We start from the raw sequence: 24,219 nt of genomic DNA, 5'->3' as shown, positions 1-24,219 counted from the left end.
CAGCGCAATCTCCTGAAGTCTCTTCTTTCATAACTATTTTAATAGTTGCTTTTTATCCATAAACAGCCAGACCTGACTGCACTAAAAATACATTAGGAAATTACTTTGAAGTGATTTCTCCACTGTGTTAATTGTTGTGGCAGTTGCTGTAAATACAGTGAAGAGCAAGAATTAGTACTATAACCTTGTTTATCTCTGAGTAACAGTAGTTTGTTATCCCTGTAAATATAGTCACATGGCAGTTGATTGGGCAGTCACTGACTGCCCTGAGTGCATGAATTTAATTAGTGGTTGCTGACTGACATAGAAATTGCTGATGAGGATCTTGAAAGCATGGAGATTTTCTTCTTGAGGGCACAAAACAGATTGAATTGTATCAGGCCAGTATTCTGTTAGGTTACAGAAGACTTCCAGTATCTCACAGTATTTATCTTCATTTTATCTCATGCAAACTTGTCAAAGAAACTAGAATTAAAACCTGGGAAGCCAAGACTTGCATGATTCTATGAGTCTGTGTTCCTACAGTGACAATGAGAAGAGTGCAAGTAGAATCCAACACTAAGAATAAAATGACAGAACCACCAAACTTTTTAAAAATAAATTTAATTTTATCTATTAGAAATATCCCCAAAAAGTCCACCTTTCTGCAAAGGCTTAGATTTTAAACAGAGTTCACATTTTTTAAAATTAATAAACAGCTAAATAATTTCAATATTAGATTCAGATTTCTTTAACTGAATAAGAAAGCAAGTAAGTGTCAGATAATCAGGAAGGAATAATTTTTTTTTATACTGTCAGTTAATTTCTAGATCATTGATATGAGCATAGAACATAACTTCAGAGTCAAACAAAGTGGACCAAATACATTAAATCAGCATGTGATCTTCAATGGTTCTACAGATACCAGCAGTATTTTAATGCTGTCAGACTTTTGCACTGTATTCTAAGGTAAGTCAAGCCAACTGCCATACAAAGCAGTTAATAAATGCTGTTTATTTTATATGGATGTGTCCAGTTTCCTGGTACACAGAAAAATTCAGCACTGTGAACAAGCCTTCTAATACAATCCACGGGAAAAAAAAATTGTTCACTTTACGGTTCACACTTCGAAATGCGTGATTACTATAGTTTCATTGTGCTCAGAGGAAGCAGGCTTGTACCTGGACCTTTTTGCTTAATTTTTTTTTTTTATTAGGATGCCATTTTCCGGATCATGTAGTTCAGAATGCCGCCATTGTGGAAGTAAGTGAGCTCCACATCAGTGTCAAATCTCATGATGGCATGAAAGTTTTTCCCAGTGTCCAGCTGTTAGGACAAAGAAAGTCATTCAAGCAGCAGAACCTTGCACATGTTACTTGACATCATAGTAAAATTAGATCTACTAGGATAGTTTGCTGTCATAAAAAATTGTGATAGAAAGCTAAAGTGAACAGGTATCAGTACTTCTAATCCACACTAGACTACAGGGAGCTGCTTGAGAGGAAAGTGGTTTAAAACAAACCATCACAAACAGTATGATGTCTCATTGCATTTGCTGCTTCATTTATAACAGAAGTTTATAGTGGACTTTGAGTGACTGGTCTAAAATACAGGATGGGTTTGTGTTAATTAAAACAGTTTGAGCATGCTGCTTTTATATCCTGTCATAGTAAATCATGGAATGGTTTGGGCTGGAAGGGACATAAAGGATCACCTTGTTCAAACCCCCACTGCCATGAGCAGGGAACATTCCACTAGAGAAAGCTGCTCAAAGCCTTGTCCAAACTGACCTTTAACCCTTCCAGGGAGAATGAATCCACAGCTTCTCTGGGCTGTAGTTCCAGTGCCTCATCTCAAATTATTCCTTGTATCTAACCTAATTTTACCCCCTTCAGTTTAATCAATATTAGAATAACTGTTTTAATCTCCTTCACTGTGTCAATTCTTCTCCCTATTTTAAATGAATCTGACTGCCATATGACAGAGCATATGTTTGAAAAGGCAATTAATTTTGAGTAGAATTACAGTGATTCAGAAAATTCAGCTCTTAGGTGTCTCTCACCTTAATCTGGACATTCATCTGTGGTTTCAGATTTTCAGGAATGATAATCGTGTAACGCTCCCGTCCAGTGAGTCCTAAAGTTCCTGCATCCTCTCCAGGTAAATACTGCAGAGGAATCACTCCCATTCCTACTAGGTTGCTTCGATGAATTCTCTCATAGCTTTCAGCAAGCACAGCCTTGACACCCTGGGAAACACACAATGGGTTGATTTATTTCATAGCTCAGAACCGTCTTTCTGTACTCACAAGAAGAAAATTGGTTTGTTTGTGGTCCCCTCCATTTCATTTACCAGCTACTGGTGGAGTCAGCAGGTCTGTCTGACAGCAAACTGTCCAGGATGACTTGCGTGTACATTAACTTTCATATCTCTTTAAAAGAAGCCTGACTCAAAAAAGTAATGTGTTTTTTCAGGAATCCTGCATCTACTTTAGCATGTCTTATTCAGAGCACCGTTAGTCATTTCTATAATTCTTCCTTATTCAGTGGTGCCCTCCTGTAAGCACCAGCATGCACTTGAATTAATTTTGAAAATTTTAGACGTCAATACACTTAACACAAAAACTTAACTCCAAAAACCTAGATGAACTTAAACACCAACTCTCAAAACTTTTTCTAGTAATGCAAGAAAGCTTGAATCAGAATTCTTGCCGTAAACAGTGTAAGACTGGACAGACAGAGAAAGAAACTGGTATTTCACTGTATGTGGAACTCTATTTGGCTTCCATGCTGAAGCCACACTAAATTTAATTTTCACTGATACTCTTCTCTTACACTTTCTAGTTTCCTTGCTAAATGAGCTTAAGGGTGCTGCTGAAAGCAGATCTATGGTTTATGGGGTTATGGAAAGTGGAAGTAAAGAAACTGGCCTTTCTAGTGTGGATTTCCAGATGAAAATCAGTCAGGCCTTCCAGTCAGGACATATTCTATTAATATTAAACAGCTTTTGCAACTCTACTGTGGCTCTTGGAGCTGAGATTTCAAAACAGCTCTTGCTACCAAAAGTAAGAATGAGCTACCCAGGATTTGGTCATAAGCTAGTCTTACTGACAAATTAATGCACTGTTAATACTGTCCTCCCAGTTTACTGTAGCCACTCACCAAGAGGAATGGTCCTTTAGCAGCCCAGTCTCTGGAACTTCCTGCACCATATTCCTTCCCAGCCAGCACAATCAGAGGATGACCAGCCTGCTTGTATCTTTCTGCAGCATCAAACACATCCAGCTGGAATAAAAATGCAGAATTCTTTGTAAAGCTTTTTGTGAGTGGAAGCACAGTTCCAGAGAAAAGAGAGGAATAAAGTTTCCCCACATAAACAGTTGAAGCTCAACTTCCACCAAGCAGCACTTTAAGGATATTGACCATACAGCACTTCTAGTCTGATCTCACTCCCAAAGAAACCCTGCACCTTCCCCTGGTGCTTTTACAGTGGTTACACTCTCCACTGATATGCCTGAAAGCACCACATTGCATAGGTACATGTAACTGCTTCCCTGAGTCAGTCCCTGCACCCTCAATTAGCTTTACTTAAAAGGTACTGAAGTAAATTACCTAACCTGGTAAGAAGCACTAATTCACTCTGTTGTCAGTGAGCCACAGTTTAGAGTTGCATGTGTACTTACAATTTCCCCAGAAGGGAAATGGATTGTCTGAGGTCCTTGTTTATCAATAAATTTGTTGACCAAGCGAATGTTTGCAAATGTTCCTCTGGCCATGACAGCATCATTCCCTCTGCGGGAGCCATAAGAATTGAACTCTCGAGGAGTCAAGCTATTAAAGAAAAAGAAGAAAGGGAACTGTGTTGGTTTTAGACTAAAAGCACTTTGTTCTAAAAAAATAAAGTAATAAACTGGTCTTTCTGAGGCAGATGTATGTAGTTCCCACCCTGGTAGTAGCATCCAATTAGCCAATACTTGTCCTTTAAGATGTCCTGAAAGAAAAGTAATTTACAAATAGCCACAGTTTGGTCAGAAAAAGCAGCTTCCATAATAGTCTCAACTCCTGACCTAGAAATAATATCTGACAGTGATGCAAGGATATAATTCACATTAAGTCAGCAGATGCAATACAATTTTTTTCTTAACAGCTGGTGCCTGAAGATCCTCATTATTTATACTACTGTAACATCTAGAACAAAGGCAGAGCACTGTGCCAATATCTAAAAGGCAGCAAGAATCTCTGGTGAAAGTTAGAAGAAAAATTTCACCTGCAGACAGAAATATGAGAATGAAGGGACACTCCAGTCTAGCCAGCAAACAAAAAATGCACTGGAATGTGACTGAAAATTAGACTGTTGGCATTGGGCTACATCCAAACTGCAGCTATGACATACAACATCTGTTTTGTAATGCGTGTAGGACTACTCAGATTTCCAAGTAACTGATAGCCGGGTTCAAGAGAGCCCACAGCAGTTGGTTTTCAATATATCATACTGTTTTAATCCATTCTCATTCCAAAACTTATTAGGTCTAGTGAGTAACAACTTTTTTTTTTATGTCAGTGCTGCTGCTCAAAACACCACTGGAAGTGTAAGAAGTGCTAAATTAGAGAACAAAAGCATTATATTACCAGTGAAGTCTGAATAGGTCAGCTTAGTAAGTCCTAGTCTTGCCTTAAGCTGAACCCCAACTGACAGACTGGCCACAGAAAAATATGATCATTTTACAGGAGTTTGGACTCCAATCACAATAGATTTACCAGTTATTGCAGCTGCACTGAAACCTAAACTTCTGGATGTTCCGTAGTCCCTAAGAGCCCAGATATGTGAAATAGTTGCACATGCTAGAAAAAACGAATATAAAATCAATTTCTAACACTAAGAAAAATAGTCATTTTGCTTCAATAGGGAGACAAATCTTGATTCCCTTATTTATGAATAAATGTATAGGCTAGTTTTTGCAGTAAGTAATCTTCTTCCCCTATTTCCACAAGAAGGTCTGTAGTGATGTACTATTCTACTTCTTACACTTAGTGAGAGCTGCTGAAGCAGCAGAAAGAGAAATGCTTTTCTTTCTTGATTTGTATGTTGTCCAGACAGCTGTAAAGGTATACAAGTGTATGTGAACAGATAGAAGGTATGTGTGCCTGTAACATGGTATAATAGTTGTGGTTTGTTTTCCCTCCCTGGTGTATGACAAGAACAAGAAGTAGTGCTTACCCTCTGCCAGTCAAATAACGGGCTGCAGGACTATTTCTTGCTATGTTCCCAGCTGGAGATATGTGGTCAGTTGTCACAGAATCCCCAAAACTCAACAGGACATAAGCATCTTCTATTGTTTTTGGGGTCTGAAGAGCCAAAGTCTAAGCCATCATAAATATAAACAAAATAATTAATGCATGAAAAATAATTCCTTTGCCTTTCTCAAAAAAGTGCAAATTGCAAAATAAAATCTTTTTTATACAAGTTAGGAGAAAGAAAAAACCTAACACTATTAAAAATGTTTGGTTTTGAACAAATATGATGCCCTGGCTATCTCCCAACAGGTTCATGCATGAAGAAAATAGAGGAGACAAAAAAACCCAGCCCAGCCAAGGCTTTCTGCGATACATGCATAAAAACTGAGGATTCCTAGACATGTTCAGGCATCAAAATCTCCATTTACTTTTAAATGGCACTAAATTAGCAATCCAAACTCCAAACTATTTGGTGCAACATGCAAGCAGGCAGAACAGTGCATTTCTTGTTCTTTTCCTTCACTTGCTTTGTGACTGTTTAGAAGTATTTCAACTTAAAAGGAAAAGGAAACTTTTCAAAAGCCCTGAAGTGAAAGGGAATCATTACAATTTTGAGTTTCACTCATGCCTTTGTATTAAAATGAACACAATAGTGCAATTCTAACATTTAAGAACCAAGACCTCAATAGGCTTTTATGAATCCTCTCATGCCCCTTGAAGTAGCTTTGCTTCACCTTCAATATGAGTCAAGATCACTGCGTACTTTGTCTTGATTCAAAAGGAAAGCACATACGTACCAGACCATCAAAGAAAGGAGGAGACTTGATATAAGTAGACTTGGGATTCCAAGCATACAGTTTATCTGAAGGAGCATCTAAGGCATTCCAAGCTTTGTTTACTGTCTGAAAAATGCACAAAATCCTTTCATTGATTTCTAAGTTTTCAGAAACAACATAAATTACTTCAGAATCCAGGCACAATTACAAATTTGACTTTAGCAAGGGCCTCATGTACTTCTTAGGGCACTTTGGAAAATGCATTTGGGGGTGGCTTTTTAAGAATTCTATCTACTAAAAGATTTAGAAAAATCTTCATTACAAAAGAAGAGACATTCATCTTATTTTCTGAGAATAACCTGTATTATGTGTACAGGTACCACTTTATAATGCTCTGTTGTATTTGTAAATAATCTTAAGAAACTTCCCTAATAAAAAAGTCATATGAATATTTTGTTTCAACACTTGAGAAAGATTTGCAGGAAGACATTACCAAGTACACATCTTTTTCATTATACCATTCCTATAAGTTAATGCAAATTAATTTTATGTCAGCTGAAAAAAAAGATCAAACATCTGTGAAGCTGGAATATTCCACCTTCTAGTATCAGCTGGGGATGGATGTTGAAAACACATCATCTACATGTTACATTAAAAATACTGTAAAGAGCAATTTTCAAAATGTGACTGTCTGAAAAAACAAATTAATTACCCAGAAGATTTTTTCTTTAAAAAAAAAACACCTCATCTGTCAGAATAAATGCAAAATCTAGAGATGAAAAAGGTTCATTTCATTATCATGATAATTTTATATCTTCAGAATAGCATAGTACATCAATCAAACTGCTGCCAAGAGGATTAATTCACCTCTATTTTTTCATAGACCTCCTTGAACATCCCAGGAATAACAAATTGACGCTCAACAGCCTGGATCTCATTTCTTGTTGGCCAGATATCTTTCAGGAAAATCTTCTTCCCCGAAGAATTTATTCCTGCATAAAATTGTATTGTCAATTGTGTTGCATAAATTTTTCATTAAGAAGAAATAAAAGTTTACCACCGTGTTCTCTGGCTATGTGTTCCTCGTAACACTCACAAGACACACTTTTTTCAGTTACAAGGGTCTGACAGAAAAGTGTGTCACAAAGTTGGTAATACCTGTTCATAACCCTTTTGTGACCTCCAATGACCTTCCAGAATGACTTATAGAATCATTTATGCAGGAAAGGATCTTTGAAGGTCATCTGTGCAAAGAAAATCTAGTAACTCAAGTTGGCTCTTTAAAGACTATCGCCCAGATATAACCAAAAATATGACCCAGTGGAATTAGGGGGAAGCCAAGCCAGAGCATTATTCTTTCTACATCATACTGACTCTTTGTTGGTCTGACTCTTAACAATTCCATTATTTGTCTCCCAGAGGTACTTGGTACTTTAAAGCACTTTCTGAAGTGCTTAATTCCAAACAGTTGAGTTCATAAGCTGTGAAAAGACACCTCCCAACACTGTCTTACCTAAAGGCTCCTTCTCAAAGTCGATCCGGATGGTCCCAGCAATTGCATAGGCTATCACCAGCGGCGGGGAGGCCAGGTAGTTAGCACGGGTATTGGGATGGACACGCCCTTCAAAATTCCTATTGCCAGACAACACACCCACTGCCACAAGGTCTCCCTGTAAGATGGAGTTTGAGACAAATTATAGGTCAGGTGCTTGCAGAATCCACACACACAGAGCAAGTCTGCAGAGCCTCACGGCACTGCAACAACAATGACCAGTGACAGAACGGTCTCCTTCTGAACAACCCCAAAACATTTCACACAGGAAAGAGAGTATAGACTGAATTTGCTTTGTACAGAGCTGAGAAGAGTCAACACACAGTATAATACAGCTCAGAACAGCACACAGCAGGGAACAGCTTACATAAATGAGCTGCACAGGAAAAACTGCATACCTGTGTAATGGCCTCAACAACAGACTCCGGTAGGGGTCCACTATTGCCAATACATGTCATACAGCCATAACCCACCACATCAAACCTATACAAAGCACAAAAATAATGGTGAACAAAAAGCTATCTTGGAGCAAGACATTTAACTATGCAGCAGTTGGCAACTGTTACTTTCAGAAGTACTTTAGCAAATGAAATGCTGCTGAAAACAGCATTTTTGAAATGCTCTGTTTTTACCATTGCAGGGACTGTCCATGCACACAGAAGAGGAAATGTGTGCATGAACAGCAAGAGGAATGACAATATAATGTGATTTACATGGTTTCAAAACAATTAGTCTTGAAAATAACCCATTCTCCTGCTTAAGAACATAAGTCTTCAAGAAGCTACAGCAGGCCTTCAGCATTGGTATAAGGCCTGCCAGCCCAGCAGCAATGTGTTCGCTCATGCAGGTTCACACCATAAGGTACCTGCAATATCTTTTAAGCTGTACAGAGAAATCGTTGTTCTATTGAATCACTTGCTGACAATGCTTTTAGTTAATCATTAGGACAACAGTAAGCAAAGCACTCCTACCCTAGTTGAGAAAGGTAACGCATAACTCCACTCTCCCTCAGATAGTAAGTGACAACCCCGCTTCCTGGGGACAGGCTAGTTTTAATGTACGGCTTCACTGTCAAACCAGCTTCAACAGCTTTCTTAGCAAGCAATCCTGAAAAACACAGAGGATAGTTGCAGATTTTGCTGGAAGTGAGAGAGATTGGTGGATAAGCATGTTAAGAGAAGTATCATTAAATAGCTGGGAACAGAAGAGGCACCAGCAATGAAATGGTACAATTTTGAGCTAACAGCACTAATTTCTTAATAACCAGCTAGAGGACAAGTGCTCTGTTCAACTGTAGATCCAGTCTGCAATTTCTGTTCCACAACTAGCAAGTTGACGGAAGTTGCATTCAGTGAGATGCACTTACTGGGGCAGCAAGTAGATATTCAAAACTCAGAACACTATTTGTAAGACAAATATCTCACAAAAAAATGCAATGAAGAACTGCTAAGTTCCCACTTACTGTGGTCCAGTCACCCAGAGAAGAAAGAACTGGAAGCATAGGACCTGCTGCCCACAGGAGCAGAATGCTGGCCCTTGCCACAAACAAGCCATCTCACAAGTGCTGTTTACCACTCCTGGGTTTGTAATAGGCATAGAAATATCTCAGTGGAACGTGTTACTAGACACACATTTACCCTGAATTCCTTTCTTTGAAATGAATTGTCCATACAGAGACAAACGTTCAGAAAACAAGTCCTCTCCAGTTCTTTTCCAGGATGAACATAAAAGAAGCAGCAGATAAGCAAACTATGCAACACTTCACATTCCCACACTGCATTTTCCCCCTAACACATGACATTCATTTAGATAAGAAAACAGACATAAGCTCTGCTTTGATGCACCATGATCTCCAACTGGAAGATGTTCATCAAACTGTTTTGTCTTTGCCAGCTGTCTGGCAGCTCTGTTAGACATGTCCCGGATCATGATACTTTCAAGTGTTGTGTGAGATGGCCTACACATATGAACTTAAAGAAGCGGTCCTATTCCTGAAATTGCTGAGGTTTCTTCTTAGCTACTAGAGGAATCTGCAGAAACTGTAGCTCTTGTATACTTCTGCAAATGAGCCCATGAACAAACAGCTATCCTAGGAACTGAGAGTTTGACAGCCTGTTTGAAAATGTTGGCTTCTGTCTTGCTACTCATACCAGTTCTGAAAAGACAGCACAGTCAAACTCTCAAAGCTGGCAAGGAAATGCCAGAACTTCAGCTCCTCTGAGCAACCTTAATCCAACACCTTTGTAAAGGCAGATTAGGCTGTCAAAATTCCTACAGCATACACCCACTATCCCCACAGACACACAGCCACTGCTTAGTGCCCAGGATACATAGCAGTAGTTTGAAACAACTGTTCATAGCCTGGATTTTTTTAGCCTGGTTACTTATTTGGAAACACTGTATGTTTAGTTATTTTAATTTGAGACTTCATCCTGAAAGCCAAATTGCTGTGTTTCTTGTGGGTATCTCAGAGGTTCTCAACACTGCTGTTGACCAGCAGTTATCAGAGACTGACAGAATTACTTTTTCCTTCCTTCTCAAGGTCAAAACATAAATGCTGCTATACAGAAAGGTAGCAAAGGTGAGAGTAGCCATTAAATCTGAATACATGCACCAATATCCTTTGGACTACATTCTTCATGGTGCTGTGCATTACATAGTAGTGAATGTAGCTGCCACTCAAAGTACCAACTTTATTTGTATCAGCAGAGCATTCTACACTTTAAACCCACAGAGCTATTAAGCCAAGATGGTTGAAAGACCAGTATCCCTACTGCCTCGGAGTAGGTTAAAAATGCATGTCGTTAGCCTAGGAGCCAAACACTAGGGGAAATTATACTCGGCAGGCACAACTGAGGGATACATCCACCCAGCTAGAACTAAGGGAGTAGACAAGGCAAACAGAGTCTGCCTGGAGAAAATCTACTTCTTGATCCTTGGAAGAAAGAAACACAGCTCTGTTTCTGTGATAATGCAGAATGGACCTGAGGAAAGAGGCATGCTGCTTTGGCTGTCCTGTTAAGGGCAAGCAGATTGGACACCTTGTTCAATGCTGTTCCTCTCAAAGTGGCAAGAAAATGAGCAAGTCTCTCACCTGCTTCTCTTTTGCGCCACATCTTAGTTTATGATGGACTTTGAACCTGTTGCTAGAATTTAAAAGATCTTTGGCCCTGGGAGGGGGATGAACTGCCATAAGACAGAAAGTATGCAAAGATAGATGCTAATCTAAAAACAGGTGATAAATATTACATCAAAAAGCCAAACACAAAGTGACTGTTGACAGAGACTGTTGGCAACCCAAAAGCTTCCCAGCACAACACAGGAACAAAGACAAATTATATTAACCAGGAAGTAATTTTCTCTGCTATTTGTATTTGGGCCTTTGTATTGCCCACTGGACATCCCTTCTGACCTCTGTAGGAATAAAGTCTGCATTGCATGAACAGTCTGACAGACTACTAAGCCTTTATGCAGTGATGATCCTACAGTGACAGATACCATCTAGGTATACGTTTGCAGAGGAGAGAAATAAATTTGTAAACATGTAGTCAAGCACCTAGGAAACTGGGCCAAACTTGTCCAGTACAGACAGAACCCTTTGAGCTGACACTCTTCATTCCTATTTTGTTGCCAGATGCAGACATTAGGAGTGATAAATTTTTCTGCCCAGACTAGTTATGTTAAAAATGAACAATCTCCTGACCTGAAATTTTACACAACCAAGTCAGACTAACTGTTCTGTAGTGGTGCATACCAAGCTCACCTCTGGCCTCCTCTTGGATGCAGTTAAGATGTAAATGAAAAGGCTGTGAAAGCTGGCAATCCCTGAGAATGTAGTTTGGTTCCTCCACTCACACCTACCATGCCCCCAGACTCTTGTAACAACTTAAGAGGGCAACCTCTACCTAAATGTGTGTTTGTCACTCTGCTGACAGATCTTTACACTTGCCCCAAAAGACCATTCTTCACTGTTCCTCTTCTGGCTTTGACTTTCAAAAGCCTCTCCTTAGCTCTATATATCAGCTTCTATGCATTTGGAAAAGTGTCAAAAGTGTTGGTTAATTAAGTTCCAGCTTGCTTTGTAGAAAAGACAGAGCAGGAAGAATACGATACAACCTACATTTCTAGCTACGACTTCCACAAGTCCTTCTGCCACCCTTAGAAACTAAGCTCAGTTTTAGCACTCCAAATGACAAAACCAGCACTGTACACATTGAATTACATCAGGGTTGCTGTTGTCTTTAGGACACAAATCCAGAGCCACAGAAGAAACTACTGCACATTAGACAAATGAGCTTACCTGCACCCAACATAACTGAGGGATTACTGGTGTTTGTACAGCTTGTAATGGCAGCAATCACTACTGAACCATGAGCAAGCTCGAAGTCACGACCCTCAAAATTAAATTTGACTATGCTGTTGTGTCGGTCTGGGGCTAGCTGGAATCCCTTGAATCCTTGCTGTAGGAGAAGAAAATAAGAATCAAAAGGAGTGGTTAGTAAACCCTTTGACTGAATATTAGTATGGGCTGTTTTTTCACCAGTGAGAAGCACCTGTTAGCACAAGCATGAATGTGACTTTTAGGTGTGATGGTGAAGGCTTGTGTCTCTGGTCAACCAAAATGAGGGACAAAATTTATTCTTTTCTGGAGTTTCTCCTCCTCTCTGTTTTCTGGTAAAACAGGCAGTCTTTGCACAAAACAGATTTGTATTTTCTTCCTGTATGAATATATCCTTCTTTGGATTTCTCAGATGCTTTTTACTCATATATGCTACAAATTCCTGATCGCACATAGTCTTAGTACACAATCTAGTCCTGAGATTTTAGCATAACATGTAAGATTTTTAAGCCAGGATTATCAAAAAGCTTGAATGCATATCAGGAGCTGGTTTGAGAGGCAAAGGTCTGAGAGTTGGAAAAAAATATAAACAAAGACCAAGAAGGCACTGTTCATGCCATGAAAAATTATATTTAGAGATCTGAAAGCATAAGATCACCTAATGGACTCTGGAATATGTAACAAACCAAAAATTACTGCTTTTCTTGATTTACATCACCAGAGTTCTGTAATGCCTTTAACAAGGATGGTTACTGTATCAGGTAATGATTCAAACTGATGTAGAAAACATAGGTATCCAGGAATATTAACTCAAATATAAATCTAGTTCCTCTTTCAATGACCACTTTTGACTGGATGATATAGAATGTAGTCATTGTTTTCTGTCTTTACCGCCAACATCACAGAATCACAGAGACACAAGCAGTTCTGCTCTGCTGAACAATTCAACACTTAGTGCAAAACTACAGTGTAGGTTCAGGACATAACCTCTTTGGAATGCTTAGAGAGCTCAAGAGCTGGGTGGTTATCACAGAACTCAGTGCATTAGGTATTTTGTCCCCTCAATTAACAACCCCCTACTGTGGCAGAACTCAGAAATCTCTAGTCTATGTCAAAACTGTGTTTCGCCTAATGTCAGAAAGAAATACTGGTCCAGTAGGAGTAGTAGTTTTAGAAGTAGTAGTAGGAGGAGTAGTATTTACTTTCATGCAAGTGAATCAACATCCCAACTTTAAACTACCTGTTGCTTCTGTCACCTTTGAAACTGCAGTCTAATATCCTCATTTATTTTTCACCAGGCAAACAAACAACACACAACCCCAGAGCATAGTTCCTGAACACCAGACAGCTTTTAGAGGCATGCATTAGTTTGTTTGCTCAAATGTTCCCAATTCTTACCTTGGCTCCCAGACAAGTCTCAAAGTCCTTCTTCATATCTGACACAGCAACTTTGTCCTGAGGTCTTTTTGGTCCACTGCAGCAAGGCACAACAGTATGGAGATCCAACTCAACAACCTGTTCAAGTGAGGTAAAAAGAGAGTGGTTGGGCACTGCCTGACAGGTTGAAGCCAGGTAAGCCACAGGCATGCTTACCTCTGCTGTTGAATCAATGCTAAGTCTGCACATCTTTATTTGCAGAAATTTTGGAAGACACATGAGAATGGAAAGATCAGAAGGAAAGGAAAACTTCTAATTTTAGACGCTGCCAGCTCACAGGTATGGCTATCAAAAGTACTAAAGTTACTGAAAAACCCAATGTAAATAAAGCACCTAAGCTTTATAAATTATTTCTTAATTTGTCTTTTCACATGCTAGTAGCAGGTTAAAAAACGATGTGAAGCAATACTGGTACTGATACAAACCAAAAGCAGACTATTCATCTATTCTTCACCCATTTTCCAAACTTTGTTTTCGTAATGTGCTACATCCATCCAAATCTGCTAAGATTTCAGAATAATCATGCAGACCCAAACACAAGTTACAAGAAATATATTTACAGTAGAGAAAATCAGGAATATTCTTGAGTTTCCTGCATACAGAGTAAGACTTAATTTTCTTGCACAGCAAATTACTTGTGTTCTCTGTGGTTACCACACAGGAATTCTAATGGTCCTGATTCACACAGTAAAATAAGTGACCAAACAGAAAAAGAGTAAAACTGCAAACAAGGCTTATGCACAACAGCCACATCATCTCCACAGCTACACTTCGGAGCGTCCTTCAGTCTGGAAAGACTTCTCAAAGCTCCATGGAACAAACTGCAGAATCTGCACCAGCTAGAGCTCAGTTGAAAGCAAATCTATACCTACACACAAGTTTTCACACCTGAAGAGCCAACTGACTCATTCCAGTGAGTCTAAAAATAAGACAACTGTGCCGACCAAACCAAAGGACAAGGAATCCTTTGACTACTTCTTAGTTTCTGTGAAAAACAGACAATCATCACAACAAAATAGGAAAAGGCATAAAGCAAGGAGCCAGAAAACAGGGTTGTTTCTAACCTGTGTGAAGTCTGGATCCTGAGAAGAGTTCTTGAAATCTCTTAGCATTCCTACAGCCTCAAGATACCTTTTTGTGCACATAACCTTCTCTTTGTCGCGGCCTAAAATGAAAGCCAGATACAGCAAAACCAAAATGCAAGTGAAACAGAGGAGCCACCATCTGACAGAACAAGAAAAAGTGGATAACAGGCACACTGTCAATAGCACTACAAGACCCTTTCAAGAGAAATATTAGAGCTCCACTAAAACCAAACCAATTGAGCAGACTTGGTGGCTTTTTCAGAACAAAATCTTAAATTCCTGTATGTGTGGTCTAGACAATCTAAGTTCAGATTTTTGGCAGGCTGCCAAAAATCTAACACTCAGCTCTTCCTAAACATGCAAACCAAGTGCAAAAACCAGCCTCAACAAGCAAGTATCAATTAAAAAAATGAACTGAAGCTCAGAAGGTTTCACTTGATTTAACCCCACTGCTAATGTCATAGAGACCTGGAGTCCTTTCAATTACCCCTTAACTTGTGGTCTCTTATACTCACCAGTTTGTATCAGGTATCCAATGCTAATATCATCCACTGGGAAATAGGCAGCTGTTGCTCCATACTCTGGACACATATTGGCAATGGTGGCTCGGTCAGCAATGGACAGCTGGGCAACACCAGGACCAAAAAACTCCACAAATTTACCCACAACTCCAACTTGGCGAAGATGCTGTTATAAAAATACAGTGCCTGTGTCATTGTTATGTGTCAAATGACATGAGCATGTCTGTTATGAAATCCAGCTTTGGACTCAGAGAAATTTGTGAAGATTTCTACAGCCATTTGAAACCAGGAAGCCTTTGCTTAGCTAAATCATGAAGATGAGGACACAGAGATGTAAAGTTTCAATAAGGTACAACATAGGATCATATTTCTTCTAAGACTTGCTCTTCCTTTTATTTAAACTAGACTATCTTACAATTGCATTTTTATCAACATGATGTTCTGAAAGAACTGTGTGGGGAGTCTACAGACAGCAAACCCAGGAAGATGGAAAAACAGGGAGAACCAACTGCATAAGTGCATGAGTCAAACTGAACACACACAACATCTGAATAAAATAAGGAAAAATGTTGGCTTTCCCCATTTGAAGGTCTCTCTGTAGACAGCATTCCATGATTCTGTACCTGATTTCTGACTTTCAACAACCCTAATGCTGACCCAGTAATATTCTTAATTCAGTGACAATCCACAGAATGAGTAAACATATTAGGAATATATGACATGAGTCAAACCTGCACATGAAAGAATTCAGACTGTAATGCTTACTGTCCAGTTTTCAGCTTTTATATTGCATTATTTTATGTGATGGCTTCAAAAACAAGTCATCAGGATTTTTTCTGATCCAGAGGAAAAAGCACTGTTGCTCCAAAACATTACTGAATTCCAAATTATCCCAACGTATATTTTGTGTGGTTTCTGGGAAAGAGATCTACCTAGAAAATTGTCCTTAATGAGCTGATTCAAATCCACAGACAGTGAAAAAGCTTTTTAAAAGTTCAAAATTACTACCTGGAAGCACACACAGCATTCTTAAACATTCTGTACGGCGGCTCTGTCCTACAGAATATGTTTAGCTCTCAGCAGTAATGGAAAAATATCAAATCTTGGTGGTTTACCTTGGTAATGGTGAGCACAATGTCAGTGGATGTTACCAGTTGCTGAGGGTTTCCTACCAGCTTATAGCCAACCACCTCAGGAAGCACCATGCTGATCGGCTGTCCCAACATCACTGCTTCTGCTTCAATGCCACCCACGCCTGCACACAACAGGAGGATACAATGCCACTATTCAGAAGGATACTAATATGTCAGAGATAAACACTGGAGTCAATTGCCTGATGAGTACTCTACTTAAGGTGTGAACAGGGAGAGAAAGCAGACAGCCTCAGTCTTCTGCTAAGAGGCACTCCTCATTTTGCTGGTATTTTATCAAGGTTGGGCTCTTTAATTTTGTTATGTTTCATATTTTCATCATTGTTCCTAAACCATTAGATGTGATATTAGGTGAATATAAGTAACTTACTCTAAGGATGCTTGGCTTTTACAATAACAGATGTAGAAGTTTTATTTAATATCTTAACCAAGTAACACAACAAACCAAGAACCACTGACATAGGGCTGAACATGATGTGCTGTGAGTGAAACACATGCAGACCATGATTGCTGGTCACCAAACAAAAACTCAAAAGTTATTTTGAAAGAAAGAAAGAAATATCACTAAAGAATGCTAACAGAAAAGGTACTTTCAAAGACAGAAATATCTTCCTTATGTCCATTATGTTTCAACAGGGTTTGGGAATGTGTAGGTGGGAATCTTTGCATAAGCACACTTTCACTATTAGAATTCCAGCTTTACTTAATATTACTGATTTATTAAGGTAACATATCAAGATTCAATAGTCATATGAAATCAAAGAAAGACATTTATTATCTAGCAATTTGGTATTAAGCAGCCAAACCATTAAGCAGTTTTATAACTTTTTGCCTGTAGAAAGTCCCTTGTATATTTATCCTCTCCTTTGAAATCTTCTACCTTTTGTTTAGCTTAATGAATACTGATCTAGAAAAAACTGCCTGCAATAGCTGCTTATGAATGCCAATAATTACTCCAATCCTTTTACCCACTTAGTCTAAGAATGGCCCTGAAAAATAATTTATAATTTCTTTTACTCAAAATTATATACCACTGTTAATTTAAAAGATAATGCTGTGACAGATCCAATCATGCGGCTCCTTCCACTAGGTGTTGAATAACTTTTAAACAGTCAAGTAAGTCAACATAACTGACTGACTACCATTTTAGTAGTCATGAACCAAGTTCAGTATCACCAGCCTCTGGAAAACAGTGTTGGACCCAAGAGTATGCACTTTGAGCACGTACGCTATAGATGCGTCCAGTCATACTTTTCATACTCTGGAGAAGAACTGGGGCTAAGAGTCACACTTTTCCAAGCAGTTTTTAATGCTACAACATCATCTAAATGATGGATCCATACACTGCAATCAAATAAAGAATAAGAAATGTGTCTAACCCCACACTGAACTTGTTTAACTTTGCATTCTAAGCCAGGAACTCTTTCACCCTTGGTTCAGAAAGTCTCACTCAACCAATATTGCTGCAGTAGTATAGGTAGGTTATTAAAAAGAGAAACTCCTATCACATGTGGTGCTAAGAACTTCACAAGCACATGTGAAAAAGTAGCAAATACTCTTTAAAAATACTTGTTCCATATTTGTACAACAGCTGTTTCAATAGCACTCCTATCACCATATCACAGGAAAATGAAGGCTCAGCTGAAGTCTTTGCTACTCTGTGGGATGACTACAAATACTTCCACCCCATATTTACCAATTTATTCAATTAATTCAAGTACTTCAGTTCATCACTAAGAAGAAAAATAAATTATTTATATCTATTCCTGTAAAAAATACTATGCAGAGTACTGGCATTAGAACATCACAGTTCTGCTTTCCACAATGTCCTTGCTGACCATATTTAAGTCACTCAGATTTAATTTTCAGCACCTTCTACCTAATAGATTCCTATTTGCAGTACTTTTTTGGATAATCCAACACTTTAAAGTAGCCAAATGACACAAGAAAAATTGGATGATCAGTGATACTTTGATTACATTCTTTTATTTAATATTTTCCTTATCTACCTCCTTGCGATTTAAATGCAGAATAACAAAGAATTGATTTTAAAAACCCAGACAAAGCCAACAAGTGTAGCAGAAATCGTCTGAGGCAGTTATCAGAAAGGGGAGCTTAGTTACAAAGTCTTACATAACTGTAAGAGACCTTACCAGGTTACTTGCATTTGGGTTTGGACTATGTAACTGTGTGTAGCTAGCACTGAGATCACTTTTCTTCACACCAGCCCATATAGTGCCATGTTTTAAATTTGTTACCAAACCGGTGTTGATAGCACATCAGAGTTTTAGCTATTGCTAAGTAGTGCTTACACAGTATCAATGTAATTTGTTTCTCACCTTGCACCTCAGCAAGTAAACCAGGGTGGAGAAAACACTGGGAGGTGCACAGCCAGGACAGCTGAGCAGAGATGAACAATGAGATATTCCATGCCACAAAACATCAGGCTCAGCACCAATTGGGGAGGTGGGCTTTCCAAAGTAGCCACTGCCCAGTAGGGTCTGGCTGGGTTTTGGTGGGCTGATAGGAGGTGGTGACTGTCTTTGCATCACTTCTTTAATTTTCTTTCCCTACACTCACCCCTCATCACTTAAACTATCTTTATCAACACCTGTTAGTTTAATCTTGCATTTGGATTAACAATTCTCTTTCCTTTTTGTGCTAGCAGGAGGAGTGAGGAAGTGATGGGCTGGGGGTGATTTGCCAGCCAGGGTCAACACCAGAGCCCATAACACAGCTCCCTGAGCCGAGAGACTGATCACTACTGTACATACCCCAGCCAAGCACTCCCAAGCCATCTATCATGGTGGTATGTGAGTCAGTGCCCACCACACTGTCTGGATAGTAGTAGCCATCCTGATCCATCACCACTCTTGCCAAGTACTCCAGGTTCACTTGGTGGATGATCCCAGAGCCTGGCGGAATAATCCTCAAGTTTTTAAAAGCTTGAGAGCCCCACTGAAACAAAAAAAATTAGAGTAAAAAAATTTCAACATGAAAAAGAACTTCCATTCACTGAGCTTGTCTCCATAATTTGTAAGTAAGATTATTTTTGTCAGTACCTTTAAAAATTCAAATCTTTCTTTGTTCCTTTCAAATTCCAGGTCCTGATTTTTTTGCAAGCTGTCTGACCTGCAAGCAAAAGTAATCAGCTGTCAGAACCAAAGGTAGCACCTGAATTTTATATCTAGTCAAATAAACCCAAAGGTTGAAAGAAAAGAAGATTTATTAGCTAATGTGAATGCTGACCCATTGCACCACTTTAATATCACTACAGGCAACCAATTAAAAGGATTTAAGAAATCTTAAGAGATAATGCCTGAACTCTGCTACAGATGTGAGTACTAATCTGCAGTTGGCAGACCTAAATGTTGTAGCCTGAGAAAAGCAACACTGAATGTTAGTAAAATGTGACTTTTCCAACACCTAAATCAGAAGCAATCAGCAATGCAGTGAAGGAAACTGGAACACAACTGTCCTGCAACTTTATTTGAAAAGGCTGCCACTGTGATACGGTGCTGTCTGAAGCCTCTGTGTGTCAAAGCAGATAGTGTTAACAAATTCTTTACTTCAATCAGCTGCCTAATTTAGATCTGCAAAGATTGAAAGAACCAAAGCATAAATCTGGCCAACTTTCTCTCTGTGAGAGAAAAATTTCTATTTTCTTAAATATGTTAATGAGCCTAATAGAAAAAAAACAAGGCTGTGACAAAAAATAATGATTAGTAACTGCATATCAAAAAACTTCAAGAAGATGGAAGGAAACCATCATAAAACGTGACTGCAGGATCTGTTTGGAAGACTAGTTCAGTAGGCCCATATTTATGTATTGTATTTACTGAAGGGTAGATGAACCAGTAGAACTACCTTGATAAACAGTAACTGGATTCAGTTTATGTACTACCATTGAGAAGTAAAGAGTGATTTTTTTCTTACTGCCTGTTAAAATCAACCTGGATGGAGTGATCTATCACGAGATCAGCAGGACAGATAGGATTGATTTTTTCAGGGTCCCCACCAAGTTTCTTCACAGCATCACGCATTGCAGCAAAGTCAACCACAGCAGGCACCCCACTACAAGAGAAACAAAATGGCATGGTGAAACAATTTGGGTAAGAGGGAAAAAGAAAAACAAGCCACCACAATCCTGAGATACAAAACAGACAGCTACTGTCACGTACACAGCAAACTGCACTTCTCCATTTTCAACGCAGGCAAATAATGAGTAGTAACCAGAACTTCTGTCATTTCAACACTTGACCCACCTACTAAATCATACACTTTTCAATATTTCTTTTAACACAGCTTCTGATCCTTCTCTGGACACATATTCTCAGTTTTCTACTGAAGTATGTTCTACCATGATACCTTCAACCAGCTTGGAAAACCCTCTTACATACTTGCCTATCTGATTTTGCTGGCTGCTAAAACAAAAAGAGCTCCCTGATGTGCTCATAAGGATCTGGCATCAATGAGTAACCCATTGAAAAAAACTACATTTCTCTAAGAGCAGCCCAAAGCAGCAATGGTTTATATTTTCAACTCTGACCATAAGGAAGCTATTACAATTTTTTTAAATATCAAAAACCATGGAACAAGAGCAGTAAAAGGCTTTCTAGTTCCTACTGAATTTTAATCCTTTAAAATCCTGAATAATTACCAAAAAATAAACAGGAAAAATGATCCACTTTTTTTAACCTGAACACAATTAATTTATGTTGTTCAGCAGTTTGACATCCCAGGATAAGCTTTTTATATGAAAAATTGAAAATCCTGTGTTATTCTACCTATGGGAATTTGACGAAGGGGGATAGGAGGAAAGCAGCAGAAGAGTTGTTTTGCCAACTTACGAATGTCATACAACTGATATGGAATAGACACAATATCCTTCTACTGTCTTAGAAAATGTCAGGATAATTACTGAATAATCCTAACTAGGAAATCCGATAATTCTAAACCAGGACAACCTGAATGTAATTGTTGTATAGCTTTTGGAAATTTGCCAAAGCTGTCTTTTTCAAAAAGGTCCTCAGAGGCCTGTCCAAGAACTCATTTTTTGGGAATGCAGTTGCTCAACACTTATAGGTACATTTTTAAAGCTCAGCAGGAGTAGGGGGCAAGAAAGAAGAACAGTAAAAGAAGGAACAATATTTGCTCAAAAGTTCAGCTTCCTCTCTGTTCCACTTTTTCAAAACATTAACAACAGCTAGTGGATGAAAAATAGTTAGGAAATCACCATTTTTTCATTTGAAGCTTTGCCAATTTTTTCTAAAGTCTTTAAAAGTTGAACTGTACTGCATCTCTAGCACTTTGATAACCTCTGTGAAAATGCAAAACAGAGGACATGACAGCTAAGATACTTCACTGTTGAGGAAGAAAATCAACTGGCAGCATAGCTGCACTGAGCTTACCATGGATTTAAATTATAAAATATTTTATAAAGACAGAGGACAAAGATACAAAGAACAGTGACTAGACCTGCAAGTTAGATGTTGTATTAGAACAGTTAAATGCTATTGTTTCACCTGCAAATTGACTTTCCACATTGAACAAGGACTATTATATAATTATTACTGACACCTGAGGACTCACTGCAGTAACCAGGCCCAGTTTTCAGAGTCCATTAGGTAGGAATCTCAATTTGCATTTCTGGGAAAAATAATACACTATTTTTTTCAACAGCAGAGAAGTCTTTAAAAACATATTCATAATAATACTGATTTAGAAGAGGTAGTAATGATGTGGGTTATAAATGAGAATTGAAATAGGTAGAAAAATTGAAAGCAAGAGTCCCTGGGGAACAAAAAAAACAACATAAAAAAGTGAGGGAGAGAATAGACAATACTACTGCTTCAAAGAACAAAAGACCAAATCTAAAAACCAAAGTTCCTCAATAGGATGCAATTTATCAATCCCTTTTTTCCCTGTTTTGAAGTTTTGTGAAGATATTTATTTCTCCATCTCAGAAGAGTTTCTTTCAATGCTCCTATTCTGAGTGTTTGCTTCTTCAAGTGTTCTCTGTTGCATGACATCCAGGAAAGTTGAAAAAGGCTTTTCCAAATATCTCACTGCTATTCTTCCCCTCAGCTCACCCCTCCACCCCAAGCAGAGCATTGCTGCACTCTCAAAAGCCCCCTTTCCTTGCTTTGGAGAGCATCAGACTCACGTGAAGTCTTGCAGAATAACTCTTGCAGGCTTAAATGGCACTTCTACATTCTTATGTTGCATCACTTTCCAGTTGAGAATATTCTCAACATCTCCTTTCTTCACTAGGAACTCATCACAGTTACGGATAGCTGCTTCCAGGAGGACTCGAATGGAAAATGGCAGGCGAGCTGCATGGGTAAGAGGAAAGAAACAAATTAAAATTTTACCTTAGGGCGTATGTCAGCAAGTGCAAAGTTCCATGCCCGGGGCAGGCAGGTTCCCATATTCTCACATATTCTCACAAGGATAATCTCCTGATTATCCAAACCCCTTTTCCAGCCTCCAGCTTTGCTAGGAGGTCAGTACTAACTGACCTGTTCCACTTGATGTTTCAACAGGTCTATTATCCTCAGTTCCTGTGACACAGTAAACATCTTTGCTGATGAACTTTCCCACCCTCTCTAGCACAGCTAACCTGAAAACATGCTGTGCTCACCTTGTTTTTCTGCAGTCTGCTCTCACTTTTGTCACTGAACACAGACATACAAATGCACCAGGAAAAACGTAGTTTTCTACCTGCTGTGTTGGAAAGCACAGCTTTACTGGTTTATGCAGTCTCTTTGTCTCAAGAGATGGAAGATGAAACTGAATGAAAGTCAGACAATGCATCTATTAATCTTATTTTACTTCAAATTAGAAATATTTAAAGAAGATAACACAAAATACTATCGAAGCAGTCCTCACAGCTCTGCTACAAGGAACAGGCCAAACACATGTCAGTCTTTCCTCCTCTGGCCCACTTTAATAATAGTTGTTTGATTGCCTCCCAGAATATTTACGTTTTAAAATCTTTTGAGAAGTTTGTTCCAACTTTCTACACAGGGCTGGCCCCTAAGACATAAAAGTCACTTAATCACAGTGAGACCTCATTAGTGCTACTGTAAAAAAATATATCTATTATTCAGGAAATAGCAAATCCAAACAATTTGGGTTGGCTGTTGTTGGTATTTTGTTTTGGGTGTTTTGTACAGTTGGGAGCTTTGGGAGTTATTGTTACTGTTGTTTTGGGCCCTTTTAGAGTCTTCTCCTGCGCTTCCCTGCTAAGATATTCCCTTTTTATGCTGGATAGTGAGAATTGCATCCTTTTTTCTTTAAAGAATCCACAGGTTATCACTCTTGGAATCCTGGAATAGATAAACTGGTAACATTGTATGTATATTTGTCTATTCCTTAACTTCTTATGTCTTCAAATGTCTTGTGTATTCTTCTCTGCTTTCCACCCACCAAGACTGACATTAATTGACTGCTCACTTATCAGAGCCTGCCTTGCCGACACTCAGAGGAAGTGTTCCTCCTCTTGTTCCCTGAATTCTCCTTAATCACCTGTTTCCTTTTGAAACACCAAACACCCACCATAGACAACTCTAAGCTGTAGATACTCACTTTCCAAGTCAATGGCATAGACACTAAGATTTTTACCAATACCACTGAAATATTTGGGAAATGTCAGAGGATCTAAGGAAAAAGCCTCTTCAAGAAATGATTCTCTAGTCACTACTGTTTTTAAAGCTGAAAAATCTTTCTGATTGGTTCAGTCACACATTAGTTTTAGATCCTTTCAAGCCTTTAGTAGTATAAGAAAACTTGTGCTCTTAGTTTTGCCTAGCTCTCCTCACCCACTCAGGAAAAATAAGACTGCTGTGTGCACAGTATGCTGAGAAAATACTACTGTGGTCTTGCCAACATTTCTGTCATTCTAAATTTCAAGAATTACATTTTTCAAGATTCGCCTTTTAAATTCATAGTTCTCACCAGAGACCTAGTTTCATCCAAAGTGGCAAAGTCTGTTCAGGTTCTGTTCATTGGTATTAAAAAATGCTTCTCTTATGCTGTCAACATACCATATCTCACATCTTCCAATTTGCTCAGATTAAAGAATTTCTTCAGAGGCTGTTTTGGGTCCAGTGGCTCCACAATCTGTACAAAAGGGTTGCTCAT

General features: G+C 38.7%; 1 protein-coding gene across 1 annotated transcript; it reads right to left on the bottom strand.

The window, feature by feature from the left end:
* Nucleotides 1-774: 774 nt before the first annotated feature.
* ACO1 (aconitase 1) lies at nucleotides 775-24,219 on the bottom strand. The gene is made up of 20 exons (XM_062512915.1): nucleotides 24,123-24,219; nucleotides 22,241-22,409; nucleotides 20,011-20,148; nucleotides 19,137-19,206; nucleotides 18,849-19,032; nucleotides 16,039-16,178; nucleotides 14,918-15,089; nucleotides 14,382-14,482; nucleotides 13,279-13,395; nucleotides 11,842-12,001; nucleotides 8,513-8,648; nucleotides 7,940-8,024; nucleotides 7,503-7,659; nucleotides 6,857-6,981; nucleotides 6,011-6,115; nucleotides 5,197-5,339; nucleotides 3,662-3,809; nucleotides 3,141-3,263; nucleotides 2,042-2,227; nucleotides 775-1,305 (listed from the first exon to the last, which is right to left on the bottom strand). The coding sequence occupies exons 1-20, from the start codon at nucleotides 24,217-24,219 to the stop codon at nucleotides 1,192-1,194; spliced, it is 2,670 nt and encodes an 889-aa protein (XP_062368899.1). The 3' UTR covers nucleotides 775-1,191.

The sequence above is a fragment of the Cinclus cinclus genome, chromosome Z (assembly GCF_963662255.1).
Source record: "Cinclus cinclus chromosome Z, bCinCin1.1, whole genome shotgun sequence".
Classification (NCBI taxonomy): Eukaryota; Metazoa; Chordata; class Aves; order Passeriformes; family Cinclidae; genus Cinclus; species Cinclus cinclus.
Note: the sequence above shows the minus strand (reverse complement) of the source record. Positions and strands in the feature narration are given on the sequence as shown.